Source organism: Lithobates pipiens, unplaced genomic scaffold (genome assembly GCF_037356315.1).
Source record: "Lithobates pipiens isolate NorthernLeopardFrog02 unplaced genomic scaffold, aLitPip1_a1.2 Scaffold_10, whole genome shotgun sequence".
In the NCBI taxonomy this organism is placed as follows: domain Eukaryota; kingdom Metazoa; phylum Chordata; class Amphibia; order Anura; family Ranidae; genus Lithobates; species Lithobates pipiens.
Genome location: NW_027507686.1, coordinates 57,031,167 through 57,048,138, shown reverse-complemented (window position 1 = coordinate 57,048,138; position 16,972 = coordinate 57,031,167). Strand labels below are relative to the sequence as shown.

General features: G+C 42.8%; 1 protein-coding gene across 3 annotated transcripts in view; it reads left to right on the top strand.

Moving 5' to 3' along the window:
- The window catches only part of LOC143930791 (uncharacterized), a 461,539-nt gene that overhangs the window by 331,900 nt on the left and 112,667 nt on the right, over positions 1 to 16,972 (top strand). For all 3 annotated transcript variants that reach the window (XM_077455410.1, XM_077455401.1, XM_077455393.1), the window contains one exon: positions 10,489 to 10,576. In XM_077455410.1, the coding sequence (XP_077311536.1) occupies positions 10,489 to 10,576 (88 nt within the window). The remainder of the gene's footprint in view (positions 1 to 10,488; positions 10,577 to 16,972) is intronic.

Here is a 16,972-nt window from a genome sequence, read left to right as displayed (position 1 = left end):
TGTGCAATGACTAGCATTTTCATTATGCGTTTTGTCAGAAACCATGAATCAGACTGAGACAGAAGTACAGTTAAATCACACTTGTTTATTAATAATAAAAAAAGTTAAACAGAGTTATAGTAGTCAAAACATAGCCAGAGTTCAGGAACAGGAACGGATAGTCAGACAAGCTGAAAAGTATAAAAAGCATAATAAATAAAATCATGTAAATATAGTGGACTAACAGGAAAAATAGTGATGATTTATATATTTCAACAAAGGTCAGTTACATTTCTTCCAAGAAAACCGTGATGCTTTTTTGCCATTCGGCACTGTGCTACTTTAACTGACAATTGCGCGGTCATGCAACATTATACTGAGACTACATTTATATATTTTTTTCACACAAATAGAGCTTTCTTTTGGTGGTATTTGACCACCACTTGGTTTTTAATTTTTTTTACGATATAAATGAAAAAATACTGAACATTTTTTACTTTCTGCTTTAAAACATATCCAATAAAAAAAATGAAAAAAATCTAATTTCTTAGATGTTGGCCAAAATGTATTCTGCTCCATGTTTTTGACAAAGAAAATCCCAATAAGTGTTCATTGATTGGTTTGTGTGAAAGTTATAGGGCCTACAAATGATGGTATATAATTGATTTTTTTTATACTACTAATGGCGGCAATTAGCAACTTATAACGGGACTGTGATAGTGTGATGGTCAATCTGACACTAACTGATGCTGGGGGAAACTGACTAACTGCCACTGATATCACCAGTGACATTAGTACAGTGATCAGTGATAATACTATACACTGTCACTCTACTAATGACCCTGGCTGTAAAGTTGTTAACATCTAGGGCGATAAAGTGGTTAAATATGTGCATAATTATGTGTAATGTGTGTACAGTGTGCTGCTTTTACTAACTGATCTTGCAGGGATGAGAAACTGAGAGATTGTTCCCTTCCCAAAGAGCTCTGTTTTGTTTTACCAACACAAGAGCTCTGGGCTGTGATTGGACCGATTTGCAGGTCCCGTCCATGAATCATTGTGCACACCCTCAACACGGATGTAGACAGTGACGCACAGGTATGTCACTTTGCCTACAGTGGCAAACAGGTGGGCGGCAGGCAGTTCAAGCCGAACTACGGGATGAGAACACGTTGTCTAAATACAAGAGGCATATGTATTCTTACTTGAATGTTGGTGTGCTTTGTGTATTAATCCCTTGTGAAAGAAGATTTCTCTAATAAAGGGCCAGATCTCTATCTCTTAATTAATTTTAGAGAGCCTGTAAAATACTCCAGTATTATAATTTTGTAAACCCATAAATAACTCAACCAAGGTTAATCCAGCCTCCATCCACAAGATGTTTTTTTTTTACCAATTACAGATTGCTGTCTTTTTTCGCTTCTTATTACTAAAACATTTATTTTTTCATAACTAATTATGTATGCTTTATGAATGACAGAGGGCCATCAAAAATATCAATGCATTAAACACTAATGCTGCATACACACGATCAGAATTTCCGACGGGAAATGTTCGATGTGAGCTTGTTGTCGGAAAGTCCGACCATGTGTATGCTCCATCAAACATTTGCTTTTGGAATTTCCGCACACAAATGTTTGAGAGCAGGCTCTCAAATTTTCTGACAACAAAACTTGTTGTGGGAAAGTCCGATCGTGTATAAACAAGTCGGACGCACAAAAGTTCACGCTTGCTCTGAATCAAGCAAAAGGAGCCGCACTGGCTATTAAACTTCCTTTTTCTCGGCTCGTCGTATGTTTTGTACGTCACCGTGTGCTTGGTGTTCGGAATTTCCAACAACATTTGAGTGAACGTTGTATGCAAGACAAGTTTGAGCCAACATCCTTGGGAAAAAAAAACACGGTTTTGTTGTCGGAAAATCCGATTATTTGTACGGGCATAAATGTTAGGCAAGAAAATAATGTAAAATATACAAATAATTAGTGAATGAACATTCAACACATGGAAGCTCGCCCATAAGAACTAACCACCATGCGAGAGAGCTCGCATGAAGGTGGTTAGTTCTTGCAGGGAGGAGCTGAGACAGCTGCCGAGGGACCCCAGAAGACCAGGTTTGGGGCCACTCTATGCAAAATGAGCTGCACAGTGGGAGGTAAGTATAACATGTTTGTTATTTAAAAAAAAAAAAAAATTGTCTTTACAACCCCTTTAATGCATTGATGTGATACTGGGTGATATATATGTGAGCGCAGCATTACTAAGTACCACTATACTTTGAGGTTTATATATTGACCTTTTTGCCAGCTGTCGCTATTAAAATGTCTCTAGCACTGATTTTTTCTTTATATCAAAAATATTGTTATGTGTAATGCTTCCAACCAGCAAATATAAGAAATACGTTTATAACAATTTCTCCAAAATCAAGCTACAGAAAACTGGGCCACCATGTAGATATAAGCTCCCTTGTGAACTCCAGATTGAAATTATTCTCATATAAAATCATACAAGAGTTGTTTTCCCAGGGCAAGATTCAAGAGGTAGTATTAAAGTATAACTATGCTATAGGCAAAACTTTCTTTCTTTCTTTTTTTTTTTTTTTAGAGAGGGATTAGAAGACCTGTCAGGTTTATATTGCTATCTCTGTCCCCGTTAGAGAGAGTGGAAGTTGAAGAAAATCACAAATTTGGGGTTGTCACCATAACAGGACTAGAGGCGACATCTTTCAATGGAGAACAGGAAGTGAGGGGTAAATCTCTCCAACTGAACACCAGATCAGTCCACTCATGTGAAAGGGGCCTAAAACTAACAAAAACAGTCCACAAATTCTAGTACAAAAACAAAGCCTGGCCTCACCGCCAGCATAAACCTGTCCCACAACAGGATTTTGAAGATGCTCCAGAGGTCCAGAAAGGGTTACAGAAGTGTAGCAGCGCCTCAGCAGACAAACAGCCTACAGCCCTCTCACACTGTGCCCTGCGCTACTCCACACCTCATCACCCTGCTGGCTGCTACCTACACCCGTTTCAGGCCTATGTCACAATTGGGTTTATTACTGAGTACCTCAAAAGGGCTCTTTATCATCTCTCTTAACCACTTCGCATCCAGGCCAATTCTGACATTTCTCTCCTACATGTAAAATTCATAATTTTTTTGCTAGAAAATTACATAGATCCCCAAAACATTATATATATGTTTTTATAGCAAACCCTACAGAGTATACAATGGCGGTCGTTGCAACTTTTTATCTCGCACAGTATTTGCGCATCAATTTTTCGGACACGTTTTTTTCAGAAAAAAAAAACAGTAAAGTTAGCCCATTTTTTTTTGCATAATTTGAAAGATGAAGATACGCCGAGTAAATAGATACCTAACATGTCATGCTTCAAAATTGCACTGGCTCGTGCAATGGCACCAAACTTTGGTATTTAAAAATCTTCATAGGCGACGCTTTAAATTTTTTTACTGGTTACACGTTTTGAGTTACAGAGGAGGTCTAGGGCTAGAATTATTGCTCTCGTTCTAACATTTGCGGAGATACCTCACATGTGTGGTTTGAACACCGTTTTCATATGTGGGCGGGACTTACGTATGCGTTCGCTTTTGCGTACGAGCTCACGGGGACAGGGACGCTTTAAATTTTTTTTTATTATTGTTCATTTTACTTTTAGTTTTTTTAGTTTGACACTTAAAAAAAAAAATACGAATTTGATTACTTTTATTCTTATTACAAGGAATGTAAACATCCCTTGTAATAGGAATATGGCATGATCAGACCAATTTTCTCACCTCTAGGCTGGGAAAAAAAACGATCACGGCTTCCCAGCCGAGGTGGCGCCGTTGTTTGAATGCAGAGGCCGGGCATGACGTCATAACATCGTGCCTGGCCTCTGAACGATCATAGAGAATCTCTATTATCACCATCCGGGGGCTGGCAAATCCTGTGTTCGTGTGAGTCGGTAGAAGCACCAGAGGGGGGGGGATGTCCCCTCCCGCCGCCCGTAAGAACGATGAAGCGGCGGAACAGCCGCTATGATCATTCTTATGGTGCAGGGAATCACTGGCTGAAAATGACGATATCTGAATGATGTCTGTAGCCTCAAGCATCATTCAGATATACCCCTGGAAAGTCAAGGACGTACATTGGGCGCCAAGTGGTTAAAGGAAACCATAGCCCAAATACCAGTGAACCATAAACTATATTACCAAAAGTATTGGGGTGCCTGCCTTTATATGCACATGAACTTTAATGATATCCAATCAAGTTCATCCATGTCTTTATAGACCTTGCTTTGTGCACTGGTGCACAGTCATTTTGGAACAGGGAGGGACCATCCACAAACTGTTCCCACAATGTTGGGAGCATGAAAATGTCTTGATATGCTGATGCCTTAAGAGTTCCCTTCACTGGATTAAAGGGCCAAGTCCATCCCCTGAAAAACAACCTCACACCATAATCCACCAAATTATTTGGACTAGTGCACAAAGCAAGGTCTATAAAGACATGGATGAGCGAGTTTGGGGTGAATGAACTTGACTGGCCTGCACAGAGTCCTGACCTCAACCCAATCGAACACCTTTGGGATGAATTAGAGCGGAGACTGCAAGCCAGGCCTTCTTACCCACATCAGTGCCTGACCTCACAAATGCGCTTCTGTAAGAATGGTTAAACATTCCCATAGACACACTCCTAAACCTTGTGGGCAGCCTTCCCAGAAGAGTTGAAGCTGTTATGGTTGCAAAGGGTGGACCAACTCAATAATGAAGCCCAATGGATTAAGACTGGAATGCCATTAAAGTTCATGTGTGTGTAAAGGCAGGTGTCCCAATACTTTTGGTAAGTTAGTGTATCTACCATTCAGGATGCAGCCCTGGCATCCTGTACAACAGCTATGAGGTTGTAGGCACAGGGGTGCTTAGGTACCCCCCATATGCCAAGAATTTTTCAGGGGATATTCCAAAGGGTTTCGGTATATTGCTTGGGCACAAGTAACCTTTTTAGATCTTTCTTATAGCGTAACAAATCTTTTCTTTACTTTCAGCTTTGTGTGTTTGCATTAATTCCAATCTGTACTTTTGAGTTATGTGAACAAAAGATATATTTGAAAATCAGGGGGAAACATGAAAATAATAGGAAAACACTGCCTTCTGTCTGCACTAAAAATTATGATATGCAATATCTCATATTTGGTTAGCAAAATAATTTTTAATCCTAAGGGTCCTTTCACACGGGGCGGATCAGTTCTGATCCGCCCCGTGGGTGTCCGTTTGCTCAGCGGGGATCACTCCGCCGATCCCCGCTGAGCAGGGAGATGACAGGTCTGTCTCCGCACACTGTGCAGGGACGGACCTGTCACAGCGCCGCTCTCCCCTATGGGAGATCGGATGACGACGGACCGCAGTGCCCGTCGTCGTCCGATCCGATCCGCAGACGGATGGAAAAATAGCTTTTTCCTCCGTTACACTTTTTCGGATCGGAGCGGGTCGGATGTCAGCGGACATGTCACCGCTGACATCCGACGCTCCATAGACCTCTATGGAGCACCCGTTCAGGTCTGCCTGAAAAACTGACAGGCGGGCCTGAACGGGACGTTAGTGTGAAAGGGGCCTAACATAATAAATAAAGAAAATATGTACAAAATCACTATATATTACTTATAACTTTCTCAAGGGTAATATGGTAGATGTTTTATTAGTTGCTCAAAATGTACTTTTGTTTACTGCAGTAATAAGTTCACAACCTTGTAAGCCCTGGTAGCATCCTGATTTTTTACATTATTAGCCATATTTTATGTGTCCAATTACTGAACCTGTATACCTGTGGCATGTTTTTGTTTTCCTGTAAGCCTTCAGCCAGAAATCAGAGAGGAAATCTTTTTTTTATTTATTTGTCTATTACTGCTCAGGATGAAATGTAATATAGCTTGTTAATGAAATTCCTTCCAGGATGCCAGAGTCTCTTATCAAGATTGAGCATGATACCAAACTAATAAAACAAGAGAAATGACAGATTTGCAACCCTGTTCTGATCCCTTTGCTGCGACGCGTCTGCACAGGACACTGCTTTTCTTAGTAAACAACTTCTCTAAACAGCCAATAGTTACTGAATGGCTAAGTCTGTCCAAATCTGATATTTGTTTTTGGTGGACACCAGTAGAGGTGCTTCTGCACTTTTTCGTTTTTTTTTTTACTTTTTTTGTGTACATACACCCACATATGCTCAGTGGCTTCTTGTAAATAAAGATAGTATTATGCCGCGTACACACGAGCGGACTTTTCAATGGACTAGGTCAGATGGTCTTTCCAACGGACTTTCGGCGGAGTTCCGATGGACTTTCCGAATGAACGGACTTGGCCACACACAATCACACCAAAGTCCGACGAATTGGAACATGATGACGTACGACCGGACTAGAATAAGGAAGTTCATAGCCAGTAGCCAATAGCTGCCCTAACGTCGGTTTTTGTCTGTCGGACTAGCATACACATGAGTGGATTTCTCAATAGGAACTGGGTCCGGCGGAGTTCCGTCGAAAAAATTTGAAACATGTTCTGTTTCTAAAGTCCGTTGGATTTTTGGATAGCAAAGGTCCGATGGAGCCCACACACGATCGAATTGTCCGCCGGATTCGTTCCGTCGCATCTTTGCTGTCAAAAAGTCCGGCCGTGTGTACGCGACATTAGAGTATCACTACATGCAGAATATATCTCTGTGACTTGTTGTTCAGGACATTTGCTTCTTTATTCAGGAGTATGGATTTTGGTGTTCTTGTAGACACAACTGAACTATTATGCCGCGTACACACGACCAGACTTTCTGGGAGACTAGGTCCAACGGTCTTCCCGACTGACTTTTCAGCAGAGTTCCGACGGACTTCCGAATTAACGGACTGGGCCACACATGAACGGATTAAGTCAGTTCGAAAGTCCATTCGTTTTGAACGTGATGATGTTAGGCAGGACTAAAAAAGGAAGTTCAATAGCCAGTAGCCAATAGCTTCCCTTGCATCGTATTTGGTCCGTTGGACCAGCAGCATACAGACGAACGGTTTTCCCGATAGGAATTAAGTCCATCGGACAGATTTGAAACATGTTCTATTTCTAGGTCCATCGGATTTTTAAAATGAAAAACGATCGGATTGTCTGACGGACTGATTCCGTCGGACCTAGTGTGCCGGAAAGTCGTATGTACGCGGCATTAGTGTCTTCTATCTCTCGAGGCTCCAGCTTTGTGATATCCTCCTAGGAGTTTTCAGTTACCCGTTTGTCCCAGAATGTCACTACCATTGTTACAGCAGACTGCCTGTGTTAGCACATGGGTACTAGAAGAGATGCGAACAGTAGTGCAGAAACACAAGCCCCATTAACATAGTGTTATTACAAACTCGTACAGGAGTAGAATGGGACAGGGATCATTTACCCCGCAGGCCCCATTACACAATGCCAGCATGCAAACATCCAATGGAGAAGTTGAGGGGACTCCGAGAAAGAGAGGAGGACCTCCTTCCAAGCAGCTACTTTATACCAATTCTTTATAAGATCACCATCTCAACCCACCCTTTTTTTTGTACCCAGATGTGCTCGTTTCCCCTGTCCACCTGTAGGCAGGTGCAGTCTGTTTTCTCCACAGCAGGTGGTGCTCACCACAACGGCACTGTTGTTGAAGAGAAAGTCAGGAGGAATCAGGTTCCTCTGTTCTTCCTGGGTCAATTTATTCTCTTCCCCCTGGTATGCTCACTCTGTCAATACACAACTTTAATCACAATGTATGAGCCAAGGACTAGCCATTGGTGTGGCCAGATTAACCCTATTTTGATAGGCAGCTCCCCTAAAAGCATTTTTTTGTAGACGAAAAAAGTGTTTTGAGAAACAGCAGTAAGTTATTCCGTTTTAGATGGCTGATTTATTTTATTTGTTTTGCTTATTAAAGCTAGTGAGTATTTCGAGTTTAGGCTAGTGATAAGCTAGTCTTATGGCAAAATAATACTGTTGCAGTGTGTTAGTGCATTCAATATATTGTGCATTATAATGTGCGTTTTTTTTTAAAGTTTTCTATTTTTCAAGTCTTGCCATCAATAATAAAAGTTACAAAACAGAGTACCACTGAACATTGAGTCATAATTAGATTTTGCCAGGCTACGCAGAGCCAATATAGTCACAATAGAAAAAGAAACTGGTTTCAGTGCATAGACTAGCAGTAAATTGAGCCATATAGAATATAATCATGGTAGATAAAGAGAAGAAAACAACCCAGGGACAAAGAAACATATACACACACTTTCCTATCTTCTGTCTCCAGAAACTGTTCGAGTTGTGTTAATGGTACAGACAATGATAGTAGACAGATGAAAAAAAACAAAAACACCCACCCTGCAAACTCCACACCCTAGTAGGTAATAAAGTAACAATAGACATCCTACTGAGAGAAAGATATATCAGCATTTTGCACCATCTATTGATAATTGCGATATACGAGCAAAGGTTTTCGGGCAAGCCCTGCCAGGTGCCGCATAAATTATTTAATATTTGGGCATGTCGATATTAATCAAATGGGTGATATACTGGATAGTGGGTGAAAAGAGATTTTTCCAGAACAATAAAATGGCTTTTTTCTTACATAGAAAAGTAGTAAGCGAAATACGGAGTGGCTATGTGTGCAAGGAACAAAGGCCTTCAAGATTCCAAGGAGACATACTTCTGGGGTTTTAGGTGCTTGAAAATCCATATTATGTTCCAGTAGGGAATGAAAATCAGACCAGAAGATTGCTATATGGGGACACAACCAAAACATATGCAGAAGAGTTGCAGATTCCGCACCACATTTCGGACAGCTAACAGGGGATGAAGGATCATCTTGGAGAGTCTCGCTGGAATGTAATAGAGATGATAGATACATTTGAACTGATTCAAGCAATCAGCAGTGCTGATGATATCTTTGAAAAATGTTTCAGTAACCTCTTCTGAGTCATCATCATTGAGAGTAGCGATATAGGAAAGCCAATTCCCGTAGGAGATTGCAAAGGAATTTGAGTCCTCCAATTGTAATTGATTATAGAATGTTATGACCAATTTGTCATGATTAGGATCATGCAGAAGGCATTCCAGGGGATAAGAAGAAATGTCCACATCTACACCACCAAATTGGGCTTTCACAGCATGCCTCAATAAAATATACCGTACCTAAAAAAAATTGTTCTGAAGTCCATGTTTTTCTTTAAGCACAACAAAGGAAAGAAACTAGTTATTACAGAACACACGTGAAAACGCACATGTTGATTGCATTTTGAATGAGTTATCAATGATTTGCAACAAAGGTTTTAATGCATCTACCTTTTTTGCAACACAATACACCACAATGTGTAGATCTGTGTAGAGAGCTACTATAAAAAGCATGTTTATTATGATGCACAATGTATATGCTTTGGAGTGCCAATTAAAATGATGTATATTGTAATACACAAAGAGCCAGCGGGTTAAGGTTAGTGATTAGCTGATCCTGATTAGTTAATGGTTGACCTTATGATTAGCTAGTCTAAGTAATTGAATTAGGGTTAAACTACTCTAAAGCCGGGTATGCACAAAAGTTGGTTGCACAAAAAAAAAAAAACACTGACTGCTACACAGTACTAACCATGTAAGGTTGGTCCAGTGATCTCCCCCCCGCTGAGCTGTTGTGTCCCCCACCAGAACACTCCGAATAGTACTCTATGCCTTTGGCTGAAAGCGCTGATCGTGAGTCGGTCGGCTGCTGGTTTTCCAGCATGCATGTCCGTCAGAAGCCAGCCGTATGGCTGGCTTCTGTCCGACAGACTGACATACACTCAGGCAGAATGTCGTCCTGTTTTTTTTTTAACAAATCAGGGTGGCCAATCCTGGCCCACAATTTAGCACCGGGTTCCCAACGAACATGCGATCAGTAACGGCGAATGCTGAGGGAAGAGCCTCCGCTGATCCGCGCAAAGCTCTCCCACTCCCGACATTCTGCCTGTGTGTACGGAGCTTTAGTGATTGGTTAGAATTACGACTAGTGATAGTTAAGCTGGGTACACACAGATCGAACTGGCTGCTAAGCTGGCTGAATTTTGGTTTGCGTGTGGCTTTCTCTGTTTGAGAGAAGCCGATCGTTAGATCATTAGATATATTTTTTTATGGTGCGACCCATCACCATAGCATAAAGTGAAGGGAAATCATCCCAATGTAGATACAAACAGCAATAAAACCTATAAATGGTCTAACCCTTCATTAAAAAAAATAAAAAAATAATGGGTTATAGAATGTACTGACCAATTTGTCATGATTAGGATCATACAGAAGGCATTCCAGAGGAGAAGAAGACATTTTAAAAATATATTTTTGTTATATTTTATACCTGTGAGTGGACTTGTTGCTAGGTTTTACTGTAGCAATTGTTTTCCGTACTGAAACATCTCTGTAATGTTCTCTTTTTGCTAGAGTATGTACTTTACTTTTTTTTTTTACTTTGGACTTTAAATTGAATTTTGTGTTTCACAGTAAATCAAAAGAGAAGATCATTGAAGTTTCCCTGCTGTCCACTAGAAGACGATATCGTGGATGTGGAGCTGCCAGGTATATGTTACAGGTCAGTGCTTACAAATATCCATGGAATACTTCTGTTTTGCCACTCAGATGTTTATTTTCTGGAATAAATGATGAAAAAGATGCTAAAATCTGGGACTGGTGATGCAGCTACAGTTTAACCACTTCAGCTCTGGAAGAATTTACCCCCTTCCTGACCAGAGCACTTTTTGCGATTCGGCACTGGGTTCGTTTTAACTGACAATTACGTGGTTGTGCGACGTGGCTCCCAAACAAAATTGACGTCCTTTTTTTCCCACAAATAGAGCTTTCTTTTGGTGGTATTTGATCACCCCTGCGGTTTTTATTTTTTACACTATAAACAAAAAAGAGCGACAATTTTGAAAAAAATGCATTATTTTTTACATTTTGTTATAATAAATATTCCCCAAAAATATATAAAAAAAATATATTTTTTTCCTCAGTTTAGGCCGATACATATTCTTCTACATATTTTTGGTAGTTATAGCGTTTACAAAATAGGGGATAGTTTTATGGCATTTTTATTAATAATTTTATTTTAATGACTGCATTCATCGATTTTTATCGTGACTGCGACATTATGGCGGACACTTCGAACATTTTTACACATTTTTGGGACCATTGTCATTTATACAGCAATCAGTGCTATTCCTGTGTAAATGCCACTGGCAGTGAAGGGGTTAACTACTAGGTGGCAGTGTAGGGGTTAAGTGTGTCCTGGGGCATTTGTCTAACTGTGGGGGTGGGGGGGGGCGTGGCTGTGTGTGACATGTCACTGACCACAGGGAGCAGAGATCAGTGACACTGTCACTAGGCAGAATAGGGAGATGCTTGTTCACATTAGCATCTCCTCGTTCTTCCTCCCCGTGAGGCAATCGCGGGTATCCCCACAGTGATTGAATCCACGGGACCTGCGACCCGACTCACGGAACTTGCCACGGGCGCGCTGACGTGCCACTGGTCGCCTCTTAAAGGGCCACGTACAGGTACGTGATTCTGCCTGTACCAGCCCTTCTGACGATGTCTATCAGTGTGAGGCAGTCGGTAACTGGTTAATAAATCAGTTCTAGTTTCACACAATTTCACAACATTGTAAAAACATATTTTATTTTTTAGAATTGTTGTTCCATTGATAAAAGAGACCCATTAAATTTCCCATGCTTTAAACCAGGGGTGTCCAACCTTTTGACCTTCTTGGGCAGCATTGGAAGAAGAGGAATTGCCTTGGGCCACACATAAATGGCATTAGCCCTTAATGGCCCTTCAATTACATGGCAACTCCATAGACAAAGTGCCAATATAAAATAGTCGTTGTTCCTTTAAATGCACCGTAGTGCAGGAAACGGGGTGCTAATATACAATAGCCGATGCCCTTTTAAATGAATACCAGCAAAGACAAAGTGCAGATGCTGATGGGCATGACAGACAAGTGGGATTCTACTGAATGTAGCAGCTTTTGATTAGAGGTATAAAGCAACCACCATCGTGCCATTATATGTATTGCTGTTATGTACCTGTGGTTCTTTTTAATTGCACACCAGTCTTTTCTTCATGAATGCCAGCTTTTTAATCCTATATTAATAAACATTTTATTTTTTTAATATATTTTCGTTAAACATGGTTCTACTTTTTCTATACTCTGGACTAACATAATCCCATTATATATTGGGGGACTCTTCTTGCATATGACAGTGCACGAGATAGGGTTCTGATTTTTACAATAACCAATATTCCTTTAAATGCATGAAAGATTAGAAGACAAGGCGCTTATATACAGTAACTAGTGCCCCTTCAAATGCAGGATAGCACAGAAGACAAGGCGTGGTTATCCAGAAGCATTGAAATGGGACACAGGATTGTATTGTATATAACACTGTTTCACAGTAACTGGGGGAACCAGTGGTGTGCCCAGGGCCGTCTTTAACATTGATTGGACCCCAGGCAAAAATTTTCTTGGGCCCCCCTCCCCCCATGCAATTTCTTCACCTGCTCTGAGACATACAATAAATAGCAGCTAGAATGAGTTTACTGTATCAGATCAGGTAGCGATTGCGATTTGTTGCCAGAGGTTACAGCACATCATTACTGCTTACTAACTGGTTGCTAGAGGTTACAGCACACATTAAGGCTCACTGATTAGTTGCTAGAGGTTATAGCATATGAGTTCTGCTTGTTGATTGGTTGCTAGAGATTACTGTACAGTAATTCTGCTCACTCATTGGTTGCTATAGGTTACAGCACATCTTCTCGCTGCAGGGGGGCATGATATACATATGGATTTTTACATATTAATGTCGCCAGCCGCAGCTATTTACATATGAATGCTGCCGTAATTTACATATTCATGACCGTAAACACAGGGTCTGCAGCAGGGGCGTACCTAGCGCATTTGGCACCCAGGGCCCATCCTATATCTGGCACCCCCCCCCCCCCAACTGTAAAAACACCAAAAAAAACACCCTCCTCTGCCAAGATCAGCGTTTTTTAATTCTGCTTTCTTTTTTAAATGGCGCTGTTGGCTACCGAGTAAACTGGAAGTGACACTGTGCTGTCGCTTCCAGTTTTCTACATCGGAGACCTGATCAAAGGCAAATTCGGCTTTGTTCGGGTTTCTGGCCAGCTGGCTGGTGGCTCAGGTCTGTGGTAGGGATGGGAGACTTGGGCGAAGCTGTGTGGGGATGGGGACGTCCCCTCCCGCTCCTTGTAATAACAGCCGATGCTGTTCATTCATGGTAGCCAGTGACAATAGACGGGAAAGGACAGAGGTGTCACTCAGGTGTGAGCAGATGCCACATTTTTGGACAGATTGTGCCAAGGTCAGGAAAGTGGAGAGCTGGACTGGAGCTGCTATGAGGGAGACATCAGAGTGAGACAGCTGACAATACAAGGTATGGCCCATGTCTACTGTCCTCAGGGACAGATCTGATCCAGAGATCCCACTGTATGGCGATCTCTGGATCGAATCTGTCCCTGGGGACAGCATTGGCATTGATGATTTGATTCGGATTTTGGAACTGACCTGCTGACAAGGCGTGTTGCTTGCTGGACCGTGGATGGGATCTGATGGCCGCAGGGAAAATGGCAAGATGCTGCAGTGACCTGCTGCTTGCTGGATGGATCTGATGGCTGCAAGATGTGGGTGTAAGTCCCCCCTTTATCAGACCAGCTCATCTACTTTATACCTGGTTTGTGAATACAGCAACACCACCACCCCCCCCCCCCCTTACCAGGTAAGCTCACAGCTCAGCTACTATAGGTGAGTGGTAGTCACACAGCAATATACAGCAAATACATGCATTCTGCAACCTGTATACAGCACACGCCTGGATTCTGCAACCTGTACATAGCACATGCCTGCATTTTGAAACCTGCACACGCCTGCATTCTGCAACCTGCACATAGCACACGCCTGCATTCTGCAACCTGCACATAGCACACTCCTGGATTCTGCAACCTGCACATAGCACACGCCTGGATTCTGCAACCTGTACATAGCACACGCCTGGATTCTGCAACCTGTACATAGCACACGCCTGGATTCTGCAACCTGTACATAGCACACGCCTGCATTCTGCAACCTGTACATAGCACACGCCTGCATTCTGCAACCTGTACATAGCACACGCCTGCATTCTGCAACCTGTATACAGCACACGCCTGCATTCTGCAACCTGTATACAGCACACGCCTGCATTCTGCAACCTGTACACAGCACACGCCTGCATTCTGCAACCTGTACACAGCACACGCCTGCATTCTGCAACCTGTACACAGCACACGCCTGCATTCCGCAACCTGTACACAGCACACGCCTGCATTCCGCAACCTGTACACAGCACACGCCTGCATTCCGCAACCTGTACACAGCACACGCCTGCATTCCGCAACCTGTACACAGCACACGCCTGCATTCTGCAACCTGCACACAGCACACGCCTGCATTCTGCAACCTGTACATAGCATACGCCTGCATTCTGCAACCTGTACATAGCACAAATCTGGAGTCTACAACCTGTACATAGCACACGCCTGTATTCTGCAACCTGTACACAGCACACTCCTGTATTCTGCAACCTGTACACAGCACACGCCTGCATTCCGCAACCTGTACACAGCACACGCCTGCATTCTGCAACCTGTACACAGCACACACCTGCATTCTGCAACCTGTACACAGCACATGCCTGCATTCCGCAACCTGTACACAGCACACGCCTGCATTCCGCAACCTGTACACAGCACACGCCTGCATTCTGCAACCTGCACACAGCACACGCCTGCATTCTGCAACCTGTACATAGCACACGCCTGCATTCTGCAACCTGTACATAGCACAAATCTGGAGTCTACAACCTGTACATAGCACACGCCTGTATTCTGCAACCCACCCCCCCCAATCAGGTCAGCTACACAATACCTACTACACAGCAACCCCCCCCCCCTTTCCCCTTCTATGACAGAGCAGCACAGTAAGGATGGCAGGACAGACACACTCCAACGTCTTCTCACAGCTCACACATCCCCTATCCCCTATCACCAGCTCACCTCGGCTCTCAGCTTCAGCTAGGGAGGTTTAGACTCCAGAAGATGTTGTGGACACAGTTTGTAACAGCAACCACCCCCGCGCTGAATGATGACACACTCAGCTCGGCTGCTCAGCAGTGATGGGTGGAGCTAGCAGGGGAAAACAGAAACCAGGCCATACTATTTTGGCCACAGTGCTGGGGGTGTTCAAGCTCACAAAAAACTCACAAAAAACAGAGCAGCCAGAGCCAGGGATTCCCTTCAGGATACAGTCAGACAGTGTCTAAGTGCAGAGTGAACCCCATAGCAATGCCACCCAGCCACTTACACCCCCCTCAATGTGTGGCACCTGGGGCAGAACGCCCCCCCGCCCCCTGCTTGGTACGCCCCTGGTCTGCAGGTGAGTCATGCAGGTGAGTCATCTGTACACAATAGGGTAGAGCTGGGCAGCATTAGTAGCAGCACTTCACATTGACATATTGGGACACAGCACAGGACTAAAACTTTAAGAGACAAGGGAATTTAAACTGGGATAATTGGCAAGTATGAGGCAGCTTATTTGGGCCCCGCAACAATGACAGGGCCTGGGGCAGCTGACCCTTTTGCCCTGCTTTAAAGATGACCCTGGGTGTGCCTGTACAGAGGAGAACAAGCATGTTTATTGTACTATAGACAATATGCACAATGCAAGCCACTCTTCAGAGAGCCTAAACTGTAACTTGCAGCCACCACACTTTATGGTCTACAGGATTTTTCTAGAATATGATCGGAGTTTAGGTCATGGAACTACGCCTTTTGTCATCATGCCTCCCACTTTCTCACTAGTGCCTGTTGTGTTACTTCAAACAGGGCACATAATTTAAGCAGTGATGGTCAGATCAAAGGCATCTTTTACATTTGTAGATAGAAAAAAAACGTAGATCAAGAAACTGAGCACTGCTGCTTTTTCTGATACTGAACTAATGTATGATTTGAAAAGATGAGCATCAAGGTAAATTTCCATCCAAATTTAAGAAAAAAAGTTTTGTAACATTGGTACTGTCCAGTCCTGCCTCCAAAGCACTGCCCCACCTTACCAATCCATTTTCTAAAGAACAAATTATGCAGGGATTAATATGGCCTACCTTATAAAAGAACTTAATTAAAATCATTGTGGAGTTGCGGACAACATAGCAAACAGACCTGCGGCACACTGAGCAAATGCTACTCTGGGGTGCATGTAGCACGCTGCTGCAATTGGTGGGCATGACCAGACTGTGCATATCAGGGGTGCATTAGCACAACACCTAAACTACTTGCTGACTACCTACTGCATATTTACTGTGGCAGGTCAGCTGTATTGCGAAAATCACATACCTGTACGTCATTTAGTGCAATAGACGTTGGGAGGCTCACGCGTGCTGCTGGAGGCGCAATCGCTCTTTGAATGGATACAGGGGAAGCCAATCAGTCCGACAGCCACGCGCGATCCTTCCCAGGAGAGGCAGAGCAGAGATCAAGAGATGTAAACACGGAAGATCGCTGTTCTGACAGGAGAAGGTGGAGATCTTGTGTTCCTGTTGAGCAGGAACTCCGATCTCTGTCTTCATTCAGTCAGAACAACCCCCACACAGTAAAAAAGCACCCCTTAAGGACACAATTAACCCTTTGATCGCCCCTGATGTTATTCCCCTTCCCTGCCAGTGTCATTAGTACAGTAACAGTGCATATTTTTAGTACTGATCATTGTATTAATGTCACTAGTCCCCCAAAAAGTGTCAAGTGTCCAATTTGTCTGCCTCAATGTCGCAGTCCCACAAAAAATCACTAATAGTAAAAAAAAAAAAAATAGTAAAAAAAAAAAAATTGCATAAAAATATCCCATTGTTTGTAGACACTCTAACTTTTGCGCAAA